The sequence below is a fragment of the Muscardinus avellanarius genome (assembly GCF_963383645.1).
Source record: "Muscardinus avellanarius genome assembly, chromosome: 15".
Classification (NCBI taxonomy): domain Eukaryota; kingdom Metazoa; phylum Chordata; class Mammalia; order Rodentia; family Gliridae; genus Muscardinus; species Muscardinus avellanarius.
In genome coordinates this window covers 49388488-49404682 of record NC_137801.1, presented here as the reverse complement: position 1 = coordinate 49404682, position 16195 = coordinate 49388488, and the positions used below count along the sequence as shown (strand labels likewise).

The following is a 16195-nucleotide window of genomic DNA, read 5'->3' as shown; positions in this document are numbered from 1 at the left end:
AGGAAAAGATGACGGAGAACAAACCATAACAAATGAAACAACTCTGGAAGTCAACATCAGAAGAAACACAATGTACTAAAGAGCATCTTCTGTGGGAGCCAGGTGTGGTGGTGCATGCCTGTCTCCCCAGTACTTTGGAGGCGGAGACAGGAGAGTAACAGGTTTGAGGCCAGCCTCAGCAACACAGTGAGATTCTGAGCAACCTAGTGAGATCCCATTTCAAAATAAAAAGGGCTGTGGTGTAGCTCAGGGGTAAAACCTCTGGGTTCAATCCCCAAAACCAAAAAAAAAAAAAAAAAAAAAAAAAAGATCATCTACTGTTGAATAAATAGGCCCCAAATTCACACTAAGAAGTATGAAAAAGAAAAAAATGAGAAGTGGAGGGCCTTTATAAAGGATTCCAACAACATGTAAATTGAGTCTTGAAGAAGTAAGTGCTACAGCAACACTGTTCAAAGAGAAAAAAAGAAACAATAGTTTTGTTCACATCAGAGTTCACTCTCAAAAGTTGCTAGCCCCTTGAGTGAATGCTTTTCCTCCCTTAGGAGCTTACTGGTATACCTCTATGATACTTATTCAATCAGTGACACGAGGTTAGGTGGCTGGTGGCTGTCATATCTAGTAAACGCCACACAAGGTCTTTGTTTTAAGTTTGAACCCACTGACATTTTCTTTTGTGTCTTCTATCAATTTTTTTTCTTTTGCCATCAACTGTTCCACATCCTCTCTCGATGAAATCTGTACTTCACACTTACATTTCTGAGGAAGTTTCTGACCTGACCTGAATTAAAATCTGCATGACGATTTGTAAAATGAAAAGCATCTCTTTACTAAATTTTATGATCATTTCTGTATTTTAGGAGGTCAAGATAGGCCATAACTAAGAACATAAATCTGGGACAACAAAAGGGGAAAACTGATGGTATCAAGCATCCTTGCCCCTCTGCCAGAAAAGTTCAAGAGGCAAACAAGAAATGAGGGCTGCTATTTGAGAAGGGACATCTTTTCTATAAGATCAAGTTGGGAATAGAGTGTGCTCAGAAAAAGGAGGATCCACAGGACTGTCCACAATCTGCTCTGTTCTATTCTATGTAGAAGGCTAAAAGCCTTGCCACAGAGAACTGCTTGACATGGACGAGTGCTCCATAGCTTGCATCAGAGGACATGAGTAGGTAAGGAGCTACGGTCCAATGCCAGGACTCTTAACCGGGTAGGGAAAGCTTGGGACTCTATGCTCAGAGCTGTCAATAATGGAAGGAGAAGCACAAACCAGCATTAACATTGATTACCACACAGGACCATTCTGTGATGTGTATATATTACCATACTCCAACCTCACAGGGACCTGATGAAGTAGACAAAAAGTATGAGCTTCATGTATAGACAAAGAAAGGAGGCTCCAAAGAGATCAGGTAACTCTGGCACTGAGTTGGATGCCTGGTTCCTGGCTTGTGCTCTATCTCCACTGCCTCCCACACCACCTCCCCAAAGCAGTATCACCCATGCATAAAAAAATAAGAAATGAGACCAAAAGCTAGTTCTTTAATTCTAAAGAATTAAAAACAAGGAAAATAGGCTGGGTGTAGTGATGCACGCCTGTAATCCCAGTACTTGGGAGGCTGAGATAGGAGGACTGTACATTTGAGGGCAGGCTCAGCATTGTAGTGAGGCCCTCAGCAACCTGGCAAAACCCTGTTTCAAAACAAAAAAATAAAAAAAGGATGAAGGTGTAGCTCAGTTGTAGAATGCTCTTGGGTTCAATCCCTAGTACAAAACAAAACAAAATGAAACTAAGAAAAGCACAATTTGATGGATTGCCTACATTGGACTCCAAGCTAGACTTAAATCACAGTCAAAGGCCTCCAACTACTAAACTAGTTTCCATTATAGCTGTTTCAATTTTATATCTCATTTATCTCATGAACGGATCATCTTCCGATGGGTGGTGTGGACCCCTCTGGCATTATAGAGTAGACATTAGACATGGGGCATACATGTACATCGAGGGACCAGTGGGTGGGTCCTATAAAAGAAAACTGGTTTGGATCAGCTCTGGTCTCCTTTGCTTTTGATTACTTACCTTCATCTCATCCATCCAGTCCATAATGGAGAGCATTTCCTGGAATATCTTCTGTAGCCCTAGGTTCATCTCAAGACGCTGCCGCCGGGCCCTAAGCAGTTCCAGCAGGTATTCCCAGAGACGGATGACATTGTCTTTCCTTGCTGCGATGCGCTTGATGTCATGGTAGTTCTCTGCCTCAAGCTCCCTGGCCACAGCCACGACAGCCTGCACACGCTCCTCGTATGCGGCAATGTCTGTCTCAATGGCCTCGTGCTTTTTTGTGGCGGCCTCAACTGCAGGAAGGTCAAATCCAAAGTTGTCCTACAGAGAAAAGGAATGAAAGAAATATAAAATAAGATATCTAATCCAGAACCAAACAAAAACCAAACACATCCCACTGGTCTTTTGCCTTCTCTATACTCCCTGAAACTCCTACTTGAAGCCGGGCACAGTGGTGCATGCTTGTAATCCCAGTACTTGTGAGGCTGAGACAGCAGGATCATGCAGGTTCGAAGCCAGATTCAGCTACTTAGTGAGGTTCTCAGCAACTTATTGAGACCCTGTTTCCAAGTAAAATAATTAAAAAAAAAGGTCTAAGAGTGTAGCCCAGAGGTAGAAAGCCCCTAGATTCCATCTCTAGTACCTCTCCCTCCCTCCCTCCCTCCCTCCCCCCTCTCTCCCCCACTACTTGAGATCAGATGCCCTCCCCAAAACAAATCAACAACTTCTCATCTTGCAGAGTGACTCACTCAGGCCCGGTACCTGACTTAAGATAATGAAGCAGGTTTCAGTCCATGTCCAGTCAGAGAAAACAGACCCACATTATTTATTTCATGACCAGTTTCACTGCCTCAAAAGGTTGGCTGGTCAAAGACTGAGGGAAAGGGGGCATTTTGAAAACATATGAATGTGAAGGTTCACACACACTCACTGGCTCTAAACAAACTCTTCTTGAGCTGCTTCCAAGTCTATGACAAGTTAGATAAATAAAAGATAAAGTATATTGGAATTTGTAAACATCCTCTTCTTGAGAAGTGGGCAAGATGACTGGACAGTTACTTTATAACACTGGACACTAATAAGTAGCTGTCCTGTGGCTCTGGGTATCTAGGGTATGGCCAATGTTTCTAGACTGCCCCAGGAATGGTTTCTTTAGAAATATGGAGGAGGAGAACCTGAGACACAAGACGCTGGTTTTCGCTCAACCAAGTCTCTCTCATGGCTGCCTTGCGATCAAATCTGCGGGCGAGCTGTTCCAGTTTCTCCTGTCTTATGAGCTCATTCCGCAGAGCCAGTTCTCTCTCGTGTTCTGCTTTTTCCAGTCTTTCCCAGGCCTGCAGAAATAAAAAAAAAGAAGAAAGAAAGAAAGAAAAGAAATAAATAAAAAGGTTTCCTGCAATGTTCAAATAACCTTCTGTGGCTATAGCCTCAGTATTCCTCAACATGACCCCAAACAGTTGAAAGGGAAATCCCATTCCCATCCTCACAAACTTTCTTAAACTTTGAGGAAAAAAAATTTTTTTTTTCTTTTGATGCAGCCTATGGGAACACTTTCTTCTATCAAAACCTCAAGATCCAGTGTACTACTTCAAAAAAAAAAAAAAAGTGTAGACACAGAGCAATACAACTAAACTATAAATCTCTTACTTTAAAAGAAAAGAGTAATTATAATTATCTTAAATAGTTCTGATCATATAAAAAAGATAAATGATTCTTCTTAAAACAAAATTACATTTAAGACTCTCATTCACCCCATCATGGGCCACTTTTAAAAATTCACATATATAAATACTTCTTGCAAAATCCTGACCAACTGTTAACATTAAATTCCTTCACATAAGTATGTCTTATTTCATTTTTTAAAAATCCAAGTTTGATTCCACTAAATCTAAGTATGTAGCACTGACCACAGAGTTCTTGATTTTTTTGGGGGGGTGGTACTGGGGATAGAACCCAGGGACATTCTACCTCTGAGCTCCACGCCCAGCCCAATTTTTTATTCTTTATTTTGAAACAATGCCTCACTAGTTCTTGATTAAAAAAAAAAAAATTCCAGCCAGGCATGGTGGCGTATGCTTATAATCCCAGCATTTGGGAAGCTGAGACAGGAGGATCACAGTTCGCAGACAGCCTCAGCTACTTAATGAGGCCCATTGCGACTCAGTGAGACCTGTTTCAAAATAAAGAATAAAAAATAGGGCTGGAGGTGCAGCTAGAAGATAGAATGCCCCTGGGCTCCATCTCCAATTAAAAAAAAAAAATCCAGTTGAAAATAATGTCCACTGTGAAATTCTGTAACTGTAGATTTAATAGGCACAATAATGAAAACTTTATTGACAGCTTTTCTGACAGAAAAAGCCAACATTCCAAGTCCATAACTTCTAGAGATTCTAAATATATGAAATATATAAAATAAGGTTTCCAGTTCTTTTCTCTATAGTTTGAAGATGTTTGAGTTGATTGCCTGAGACAGATAAGGGATAAAGTAAATATATATCTAAGCAGCAAGGTCAACATCCTGAGTCAACTGATAAAATCCAACGTTGTCCCCAAAGCTCTAATAGACTGGCCTATCATGTGTATTTGCCAGACTCTGCCATCTGGAGCTTTCATTAGTTTCTATCCATCAGCTCAGCAGGCAGAGGGAGAGACCCTCCCACCTCTTTGGCATCAAGACACAGAGACACAACCTGAGGCCTGAAGGAACCCAGGGCCCAAAAGGGACCAGATACATCAGTTTTACCTTGTTTATATCAGAGATGAGCTTCCCCTCTCGGGGCATGTAGACTTTCTGATTGTTGGCCCTCATCTTGCTCTGAATAGTGAAAAGCAGCACTTCCAAGTTCCCCTTCTCAGTAAATCTAAGTATAGCAAAAACAGCCATGAACATTATTGACCATATTTTGTTTGTTCAAGGGATAAGGAGGGAAAAAAACACCATTCACATAGTTCTAAAAGTCATATATCTCTAGTCTGATTTATGCAAAATGCGTGTTTGAGAAATAACAATTGGGCTAGTCACAGGTCCTTACAAACCTCTATGACAAATTATGGGATTTTTCTGTGATTTTTCATTTTGTTTATTGTTGCAGATTTTTATATTTGAGGGTGTCAAAGGCACCAATATGTTTTCTTTCTTTTTTCTTGCAGAACTGGGAATTGAATACAGGAACGTTTACCTCAGAACTATACCCCGAGCTGTATTTTTATTATTATTATTATTGATTTTTGAAACAGAGTCCCATTAAGTTGCAGAGGGATTCACTAAGTAGCTGAGGCTGCCCTCCAACTTGGAATTTTTCTGTCTCAGCCTCCCATGTACTGGGATTAAAAGTGTGCACCATCAAGCCTGGCTACCAATACGTTTTTATTAATCACTTCAGTCATGGTATAAACCCTAAGTTCTATATAATGGATTTATTTCATTCAGAGAGTCCAGGTGAATGTATTCAACAAGAATTATTTCAAATGTTGAAATAAATGAGTTTCATAAACCTAAGAAATTTATAACTGAGTTTTTAGAAAAAGAATGACTTGAAAACTATACTTAGCAAGCAATAAGGTCCACAATCCTTATTTAAGAATTAAAAGCTTTAACAAATACAGAAAAAAACAAACTGTTGAGCAGCAAAACTTGATCTGAAATAATATTATTTACTGTCTTTAACAAGGTATTAATGCTTATATATTTTGTTATAGATTTTTAGTGAGCCTAATTATAGGTTACTGTCTCAGATGGCCCTGGTTTTTTTTTTTTTTTTTTTTTTTTTTTGGTGGTACTGGGGTTCTTGGAAGCCCTTCTACCTCCGGGCTACACTCCTAGACCTATCTTTATATTTTTATTTGGAAAGAGGGTCTCTTAAGCCAGCAAGGCTGGCTTCGAACCTGCCCAATCCTCCTGTTTCCGCCTCCCAAGTGTGGGGATTACAAGCGTGAACCACCATGCCCAGTGGCCCTGGGATTTTATAATATACAACATATACACTGTGGTATTTCCTAAAATCCAAAAAATATGATATTTTGAAAGGCATTTAGCACAAGAGTTTTGGAAAAGGGATTTGGAGCTCTATGATTTTTATATATCCTTTATTTCAACAGCATGTTTCTACTTTTGGAAAGGGCTCAGAGAGGGTATGGTTTATAATAAATCTCAGTAATGCAGCATCAAATGAAAAAAGAGAGCAGACAGACTACTGAAGAGAGGTATTCAAGATCAAGAAGTAAGAAAACAAGTAAGAGACAAGATCGTAGAAGTAAGAAAACAGAGGTCTGCTGGGTGCTATAATCTCCTTCCATTACTGTTAATCAGTTACAATTTGCAACTTACTTGGGTGGTTTTTCCACAGTGCGGTAAGTATTGAATGCTTGAAGCTGCTGTTGAACTCCAACCAGTGAATTGGCAAATTTGCGATTATTTAAAATAATGATGGTTTGTTCAATCCACTCCAGCAGGTCAGAGGCAAGTGATTCATACTTTTCAATCATTTTTTCTGTTTCAATAGCATTGTCAAGTACCTATAAACAATGGTTAGAAAAAGTAAACATCAAGATTGTATCTCCATGCAAGGAAAACTAAACGCAAAACTACAACAAACACATGCAGTTACTAGTTTTGAAACAGCTCTGTGCTACACTGGTGTGAACATTTTAACTCAAGGAACCGCTTGTTAATGGGGACCCAGACTATGGCTATTACTTGTGAGCAATGACAGGTTAGCTGTAATTGGTTATGTAACCTTTCAAACCCAACTTCTGCAGCCTAACCTCCAAAATTCCTAGGGGAAAATAAATGCGGGTGTGAGGGGGGCTCTGAATTTTCAGCTTGATCCTGTCCCATAAATTTTTCATCCCACAGCTCTGGGAGGACTGTGTCACCTAAGTGTTTTGAAAAATATGGTAGATGAACATCAGCCATATGAGAACTAAAAAGCACGGGGCTGAAGCCTTTTCAATAAGGGTTTCATGGCCAAGACATTAGCCAACTCTCAGATTTCCAATACTTAGTTTTCTGGAAAGGCTGAGGAGAGGATGGTTTCTGTGTCTGAAAGCCCTTCAATTCCCTTCCTAGGTATTTCAACTACCTCCCATTACATTCTGAGAAGAATTCCCTGCCACTTAGAGAGTCACCATGGTTTTGCTATCAGCAAACCTTGATAGTGTGGAGGAGGACATGGTGCTCCATGAATGGAATAGGAAGAATAGTTTATGTATCACAACTTAGGAAGCTGGTGCATGCTCACCTTTCCAATCCGCTTTCCTTCAACAGCCAAGGCCTTCATCTTAGAGAAGTAGTGGTAATAAGTCACCACGTAAGTGATAATAGACTTCTCATCAGGGTGGTCCACGCTGATATCTGTAACCCAGAGAAGACTGTTAAGTGTGCTACTACTTGGGCAGCAGGAACAACCTGGAACTGTCTGACGACATTGAACAGTCCAGCATCTTCCTTTTTTATACTTGTGAAGGTTCTGTCACCACTTTAATTTTGAGAATAATGAAGATGAAATCAAACCATTGATTCATTTACTATATGAAAAGCCGTAAAGCAACTTCTATAGACGCACACCATGTTTGTCTCTCTGCTTTGTCCCTATACCCACCATCAAACTGTGTTTGTGGTTCTGGAGCCCCCATCTCTGCCTGGGACCCCTGAATCTCCCCCAATCACTCAGTCACTGGATATCACTGTCTTCTTGTTACCCATGTCCAGTTAGTCATGGAATTTTCACTGTCACCTAACTAGAGCCCAAACAATAGCTTCCACCCTAAGGTTCTCTGTTGACCCACTCCCTTCACACAGTACACCCAGACTGCCCTTCCAGAAACTCAGCTGTGAACACATTTTCTTCTAGCTCAAAAGGACTCAAAGTGCCTTCACTATGAAAAAGTATGTACTAGCCTTTAAGTCCTTTAGAATTTAGATGTCATTTTCCTTCTCTTTTAAACATGCATGCATGCATCCATCCTTTCCTTGAAAAAAATGTCAGGCATTTTCTAAGTGCCAAGCATTGTCTCAACATTCCTAATTCTATAGCCTTTGACTCTGAACCAATTTGATTCTTCACCATTCCCACACACTCCATGCTTTCCAACAGGCCTTCCTTTCTCCACAACCTCCCTTTGTCTGAAAAGGCCTTCCCCACCCCCACTGAGTCTCACTATCCTTCAAGGTCCAGCTCAGAAGTTACAACCTCTTTGCAGTGACTTCTGATCCCAACAGCTGGAATTATCTCCCTCCTCTGTTTCCTTGGGACTTTACACACAGGGACAAAGAGTCAGTCCACTTTTTGTCAGGCATTATTATTATTCATTCATGTTTTATTTGCTTTCAAGACTCAGTCCTCAAGGGTATGAATCTTGTCTTTGCCCCGTAGGCCACATTCCACCTCCCAAATTCTTAGTGTGTTGTTTTATACAAAGTGAGTAGTCAGTAAATAGTTACTGAAAGAAAAAAGCAAATGAATGAATATGGCAAGTTTTTATGTATGGCAATATTGAGAGGAGTACTCAACTCAGGGCAGATTAAGAGCAGAACACGCATGGCAGCTCTCTATAGATGTGTCAGGCTCTTTTTCAGTATACACTCATACATACACCTTCATTTCTATTCTCCAAATAGCCCTGTGTGAAGCAAGACTATTTCTTAGTTTAAACATGAGAGCACTAGGGCACAGGGTCCAAGGCAGCTAATGGCAGTGAGAATCAGACCAGGGCTACTGTTACCACCTGAAGGTTCCTGGGTCTGCCTAGCCCTACAGTGTGCCCAAGGAGCCAGAAAGAAAAATATGCTTTAAATTAAAAAAAATATTAATTCATCTACAAGTATATTTCAACTGTTGTTCTTTGAATAATTGGACAACTATTAATACTTGGGACTAATCTTAGTTTGAGGCAAAAAACAACTAATAATCAAGATCAAACCCAGAGGATAATGACATTAGCTGCCACTTTTAGCTTGTCTTTTGATCTGAGAATCATCAATCCTCTTTTTATACTGGGTAGCAATTAGAGAGATTAAATAGTAAGTTATTAAAAAAATTTATTGGTGTGGTAGGAAAAAGAGTTTCTTTGTAAAAACATAAGGAGCTAGAGCTAAGGAAAATCTCCTCTCCATAGTAAGGTAGGGGTTAAACATAAAAATTTATCACAACACAATAAATTTTACTTTTCTGTTTATATTGAGAAATCATTTAATGGATTAGCATAGCACAAGGATAATTTATCTCATTTTCCTGTAGTGAACCTAGTAATGAATCTGATGCATTGGAAAATAGCAAAACACCAGCCTGGTAGCCTCATGACCTCAATTTGCCTTTGGGGAGTTAAACTTCCTGTTGTTTATTTATAAGAACTTTAAACTTTCATTCACCAAAGTTTCCCTAATACTTGCTCACAGTTGAGAAAATCTAAAAGCCTCCAGCACTACAAATAAAGCCTCTTATATTTTAAATGCTTTTCAAAATTAATAAGAGTTGCTCTGAGAGCCCACATTAAAATGGAGCAGAGAATGAGGATTTCTGTGGACTGACTGCAAGGGCCAACTCTAAACCACCTGTGGTGGGCTTCCAGCTGCTGCAGGCACCTAAAGAGGAGAGCCAGCAGTTCCATGTGGAGCATAAGATGCGGCCAGCCATACGAAAAACTGCTGAGGGCAATTACTGCTTCTTTCACCCACTGATTTCATTTCCTGAATATACCTTCCTTGTTTCTAAGTTCTTATTTGCTCACAAGCAAACAAAGCTCAGACTCCCAACAAGGGCCTTGAGTTTCTGCCCATCCCAAAGCATTCACCTTTAGATGAATGCCAGTCAGCAAGCACTTGCTAAGCATCCAGCCAGTTTTTCTACTATGAGAACAGGTGCTAAGATCTTCAATGTCTCCCTACTCCCTGCTGAGCAATCCTAAAGGTTTCAGCCTGTGTGCACTCTTTCCATTCCCCTCTTTTCCAAGAGTACTCCTACTGTCACCCTATATACCATTCCCAATAAATCCCTAGTTCTTAAACTCTCATTCCCTTTTCTGGTTCAGAACCTGTGCTTTATATGGGTTCTTCTACCTAGCACACCCTTTATCCTCAGCCTGTTTAACTCACATTTATCTTTCAAAGCCTTTTCTAATGTCACCCTTTCCACAAATCAAGTAATTCCCATAAACCCAAATCAAAGTTCTTTTCCTTTGGTAATTCCCAAAGCATGCTATACAAATAAAACATATGGATACAAAGGAGGTGTGTGTGTGTGTGGTGCTGGGGACTGAACCCAAGGGCATTCTACCACTGAGCTATATGCCTTTTTTTTTTTTTGGTGGTACTAGGGTTCCTGGAAGCCCTTCTACCTCCGGGTTACACTCCCAGACCTATTTTTTATATTTTTATTTGGAAACAGGGTCTCTTAAGCCAGCAAGGCTGGCTTCGAACCTGCGCGATCCTCCTGTCTCTGCCTCCCAAGCGCAGGGATTACAAGTGTGCACCACCACGCCTGGCTATATGCCTTATTTTTTATTCTTTATTTTGGAACAGCGTCTCACTAAGTTGTGGAGGGCCTCACTAAGTAGCTGAGGCTGGCTGTGAACATGAATCCTCCTGTCTCAGCCTCCCAAGTAATCCCTTGGGATTATAAGTGTGCACCATCATGTGTGGCACAAAGGAGGTTTTATATTAACCCTTTTATGTTAGAGACACTAAAGTCCCACATTTCATCTCTTGAACCCTTACCTTCGGGGTCCAATAGTTTAGTGAGGCCAAGGTGTTGCTCTGCTAGGTTAAAAGCATTCTGTAGATTGTAGTGTGCATTGGATTTCTTCAGTTTATCAAAATCTATCAGGTCAGGCCTATAGCAGAATAATAACAGAGTAAAATAAAAATAATGTACATGACAAGACCAAAAATATCCCCAGCCCTTTTTACTTTTTTATGTTGAAATGGGATCTCACTAAGTTGCTGAAGCTACTCAGGAACAAATCTGTGATCCTCCTATCTCAGCCTCCCAAGTACAAGATTACAGACATGCACACCACCATAGTAGCTGATGCTTGATCTTTCAAATAAATACTTTTAAAGTTTAGTAAGAGAATGAGTGAACTTGTCTATTTGGTTTTCTATATTTTCCTTACATGGAATGCTGGAATTTCTACTGTGGTATAACATCTAAGGCAATGGACTTGAGAATCAAAAGTCACCAAGATCTGCAATGAAAGAATGTCCACATTCTATCCTACAATTGTTAACATGATTTTTTCAGACGTACCGGTGTTTGTGTATCAGGGCATTGAAGGCCATGCCGTCCCTCCAGCTTGTGGTAAAATTGTGAATGTTGACATTGGGGTACCTGCCAAGGACAAAGCATAAAAGAATACCAACAGAATCACCAAATAAACGTTTATAATGTTCACTAAATACAGTGTTTAGCAAAAAGTTTCTAAGCACTATAAAATCCAAGACAGTGAATATCAAAAAGGTTAAGTCAAAGCAAGTATCCCTTTAACTTCTGTTTGCTATAAAATAAAGGTAAAATATACATCCATGTGGTTTCTGCTGCTTGATAAGTCTATCTCTCAAAAGACAGGGATTGTGCCTTCGATTGCAAACACTACCTTTACTTAGGATAAAATGACCACAACCTAGACATGGCAGGTGAGGCTTCCTCTGGCTGTGTACTTTACCTACCAAGATATCAGGACCTGTAGTCACTGAGATCTGAATTCACACCTTACTCTGGAATACTAGGTAGGTGGGGTTATCTGTTCATGTGATGTTCAAATTTTTCCTTACATCACTTAACTGAATGGAGTTTTATAAAATAAGTACCCACCTAAAAAAATTCCTTATGTTTGAAACTCACCCGCAATGAATCAGTTATTCTATACCATAATGATTATTAACAACTTTATATCTGTGGTTGATTAAAGGTTCATACCTGACTTGAATGACCTGTTATGCCATAAGCTCTTTATTAAGAGTTCATATTTTACATTCATTAATTACATCCACCAGTAGAATAGTTTTGATAGTAACTCTCTATTTAACCTGACATGAAATTGGTTCTCACTAAAAACATATACTATAGGAATTTGATGAGAACTTTATAGATTTAGTATCAGTTGAGTCCAGACAACTTCAGTGAGCAACAAACACAATGTAGTTCTTTAGAAATGTCTTCATTAAAATTTCAGTGAAAGAATAAAAGGAAGAAAACCCAGGGCATAAAGACTACTCTTAAGCTTACTGCACAAATCTTTCCAAAGCAGAAGAAATTAAAAGGAAGAGAAATTCACAACTGAATTTTTAAAATATGGTGGGTGTGATTCTTAATGGTGCTTCCAAAATTTTACAATAAAAAAACACACTGGCCTCAAAACTTCCATAATAAATAGAAGGAAACGGACTGGGGAAATGACGAGTCCAAAATGTAAACCAGAACTCCTGCCATTCGGAAAGCGAACCGAAATGCCAGCATAGCAACAAGCCTTCTGATGGAAGCCACAGGAAAGACACTTGTCAACACCTTGTAAGTGATGACAAGGAAGCATGTGGTCCTGGAAGATATGGCCACCTGTCCTTCACACTCACCCAGCTGTCTTCATCTGGCACCACAACAGCAGTGCATCCTTGGCAGACTTCTTCTCTTTGTTATCTTCAGTTTCCACACTGATGTCCTGAATCTAAGATTTACAAAGAAATATGAGACAACCAGATAAATAAGCTGCCTTGCAGCCACTGAAGACTGGGTCTACATTTATATAGTGAACTTCAGATCAAAGCCTCTCCCTGCAAATTATCTGCTCTGAATGCCAATGAAAATTGCTTCCTGAGGTCAAGGCTCAACCCAAAAATACTGGCCAGGCAGCCGAGTGTGGTGGCGCACACTTGTAATCCCAGCGCTTGGGAGGCGGAGACAGGAGGATCACTCAGGTTCGAAGCCAGCTGTTCTGGCTTAAGAGACCTTGTTTCCAAATAAAAATATTAAAAAAGAAATAGGTGTGGGAGTGTAGCCCGGAACCCCAGTACCACCAAAAAAAAAAAAAAAAAAAAAAAAAAGAAAGAAAAAAAAGAAAAAGAAAAAAAAAATACTGGCCAGAACCAGGTTTCCTACTTTGCAAAGAGATAAGGAACGGGAAAAAAATTACCAAAATTACCTGCATGGCTTCCCAGCACCTGTTAAGAGTTGTTTCTGCCTCAAGAGATCCCATTTTTCCTACTACAAGCTAGCACAGTGCTTCTCACAGTACACCTGGAACCTTATCGGAAACCAGAAAAACATTTAGTTTGGTTTTTCATAACCATTTTTCACACCAAGACAGGCTTAACTGATGAGGATGGTATGAGCACTGTCTCCTGAGAGATGAGGCATACTCTCAGAAAAAGAGGATGCACAAATGCCCAGCTTTCTAAGCAGCTTATGTTGAACATAAGGCCCGGTCTAAGGACAGCAGAGTCAGACCTCCTCGGTCTGGATCGGGGCTCTACCACCTGAGCTCAGCTTCCCTGTCTAAGGAATGACAGGAATCGTGGCTAACTCATAGCACTCTCATGTGTTTGAATGAGATAAAGAATATAAAATGCTGGGGTCCTAAGGAAGGACAGGTAAATGCCAGTTCACAGATTAGAAGCCAGCTACTAGCTATGTGATTTTACACAAATGCTCCAAATACCCTTTTATCTGTAGTTTCTTTCACATAATTAAATTTGGGATGGGGGTTGGGAGGGGGTGGTGTCAGCCCAGGAAGTCATCTTTTACCTTCTGGCTCTAACCTTTAAACCTCACTTCATTCTGTCTACAAATACTCACCAGAATTCTTTCTGAAAAAGAGATACAAGGAAGATAAAAATATCTAAATATAAGATTAAAAGTTGTAAACTCTCAATTACGAAAAACATCTAGGCACTGAAATAACTATACTTAAAAAATTCCCCATTTTTAATTGTGGTTAAGAATGTGAAGTCTGAATTTGCAAAAACCCCAAACTCTAAGAATTCTTAGTGTATATGCAAACAGTGAACATAAAAATCCCCATTCACTAAGTGACACAGACTCACAGGGAAAGGCAGGTTGGGGTTTTAGCACTAAGCACCATCAGCTTTCTTATGCTTCTGTGTGAAAAGGGCATATGTTTCCAGATTTGCCCATACACAAACAAGCTAACCCTTCTGACAAGAAGACAGCTACCTGTTAGACTAGGCAAACTCAAAGGCTTTCTGCTTCTTTCACCATCTTCTCTTTAAAAGGACAGCAGTATAAAACACATGTGTCACCATCACCATTATTTATTTATTTATTTTTTTGGTGGTACTGGGGTTCCTGGAAGCCCTTCTACCTCCAGGCTACACTCCCATGGGCCCCACTCCCAGACCTATTTTTTTCCCCTTTTTATGTGGAAACAGGGTCTCTTAAGCCAGCAAGGCTGGCTCCAAACCAGTACAATCCTCCTGTCTCCACCTCCCAAGCACAGGGATTACAAGCGTGCGCCACCACACGCGGCACCATCACCATTTAATAGATTTATATTGTGCACATACAGGACGGGACCAACCTGGGAGCTCTAGGGAGCACACGTAGCAAAAGTGCTGGGAATGTAAGACATGACTGTATATGCAGGAGCTGGGGGAAGGAGAGATCTCTGTAGATACATGGGGAAGCTTCACCAAGAAGACAGAAAATGAACTGGGTTGGCTGAAGCAGGCTCAATAAATATCTATGGGACAGGTGATGATTCAATAAAGCTGCTGAAAGAAGCTGAGCCATGTATAATCCCAGCACTAAGGGCCATGCACTGTTTGTCTCACCCCTCAAAGAGAGAAAGTCCACATCAGCATTTACAGGTTAAACTGCAGAAAAAGGAAAGCTGGCAGGAAGCTAATTAGTCAATGACTCAACCCAATTCATGCTGAGAATCCTGAAAAGGGCCATGTGTGCCAGCTCCCTGACAGGGCACTAAACCTCTGTCAAGAGAGGCCACAATCAGGATGCCTTCTCCATGCTCTGATTACCCCTGGCCAAAGGCAACAGAAACAGAATGCTTTACTCTACAAAATTGGGGCTGAGCTCAGGGAATGTCCTGCTAATTTTACGTCTGTTGGTATTAAATACAAGAGCAATAATTAGTGAATCTAATGGCTTGCACTCCATTTTCAAATCATTTAGGAACCAAATGACAGAAACCTATATGAGAGTTCTGCCTGGGGTAAGGGGAGGGGAAGTCCTTGACTGTTGCAATTAACTCCATTAGCCATGTCTTTTTCAAGAGTGGGTCCCTCCTCAGATCTACTTCAGGAGGAGTACTGGGGCTGAGCCCTGGAAATCTGAATAATTAAGAAGCTTTCCCAATGGTGTCAGATGATTAGCCAGGTTTGGGAACATGCCAGTGAAAGAGCCATTTCTAAATGCAACTCCAGTACCTCTTCACGCATACATGCCCAGAGCTCAGTAAACTGAAACCCAGTCCTGGGGAAATTAAGGAGAAAAAGAGACTGGGCGCAGGTCTATTTTAGAGTTTCAGTAAAAAAACAAAGATGGCTATAATTTGATTTTTCCTTTTTCCTCTTTTGTGCAAGGTTTTTTATTTACCCAGAAAAATCAACCCAATTGTTATCAAAGGGGCAGCACCAGAAGGAGAGGCACAGAGTGCAGTTGCCCAGGAGACAGACAGGTAGAGTTATTTGTTTGCAGAGTAACCTGACACCAGGGTAGGAAGTTGCTCCAGCATTTCTTATTTTATTTGAAGAGAATGAGTGTGAAGCATGCACCTATAGGATGAACCAGGACTCGGGCCAGGGGTCAGAAACACTCACAGCACCTTTGACTGGAAGCTTGACTGGCTGTGTAGTGCTGGGCAACGCTTCAAGCTTCAGGCTTTCAGTTTTCACATAAAGTGGAGGAACTGGGCAACCATGACCTTGAGAATTCCTCCTGACCGAAAATGTCTATACCTACAGTCTTCTCTCCCAAATATAAGAAAACCCATAAAATCATCCTAGATTCAAATACACGTGAGGCAGGAGAGTAAAATGCAGGATACAGTAGCTTCTACAATGCCTCCAGAAGACACTCAGTCCAGAGAACACACCTGACTCTGAGACAGAAACCTGCTCTTTCTGATACTTCTAGAATGGAAAGCCCAGCTCCACAAAGATGCTCA

General features: G+C 40.5%; 1 protein-coding gene across 3 annotated transcripts in view; it reads right to left on the bottom strand.

Moving 5' to 3' along the window:
* SPTBN1 (spectrin beta, non-erythrocytic 1) overlaps positions 1-16195 on the bottom strand; it is a gene marked incomplete at both ends in the record, with an annotated part of 147574 nt that overhangs the window by 44064 nt on the left and 87315 nt on the right. For all 3 annotated transcript variants that reach the window (XM_080711284.1, XM_080711285.1, XM_080711286.1), the window contains 8 exons: positions 2081-2383; positions 3238-3396; positions 4806-4923; positions 6390-6577; positions 7303-7415; positions 10776-10891; positions 11308-11388; positions 12630-12721. In XM_080711284.1, the coding sequence (XP_080567410.1) occupies positions 2081-2383; positions 3238-3396; positions 4806-4923; positions 6390-6577; positions 7303-7415; positions 10776-10891; positions 11308-11388; positions 12630-12721 (1170 nt within the window). The remainder of the gene's footprint in view (positions 1-2080; positions 2384-3237; positions 3397-4805; positions 4924-6389; positions 6578-7302; positions 7416-10775; positions 10892-11307; positions 11389-12629; positions 12722-16195) is intronic.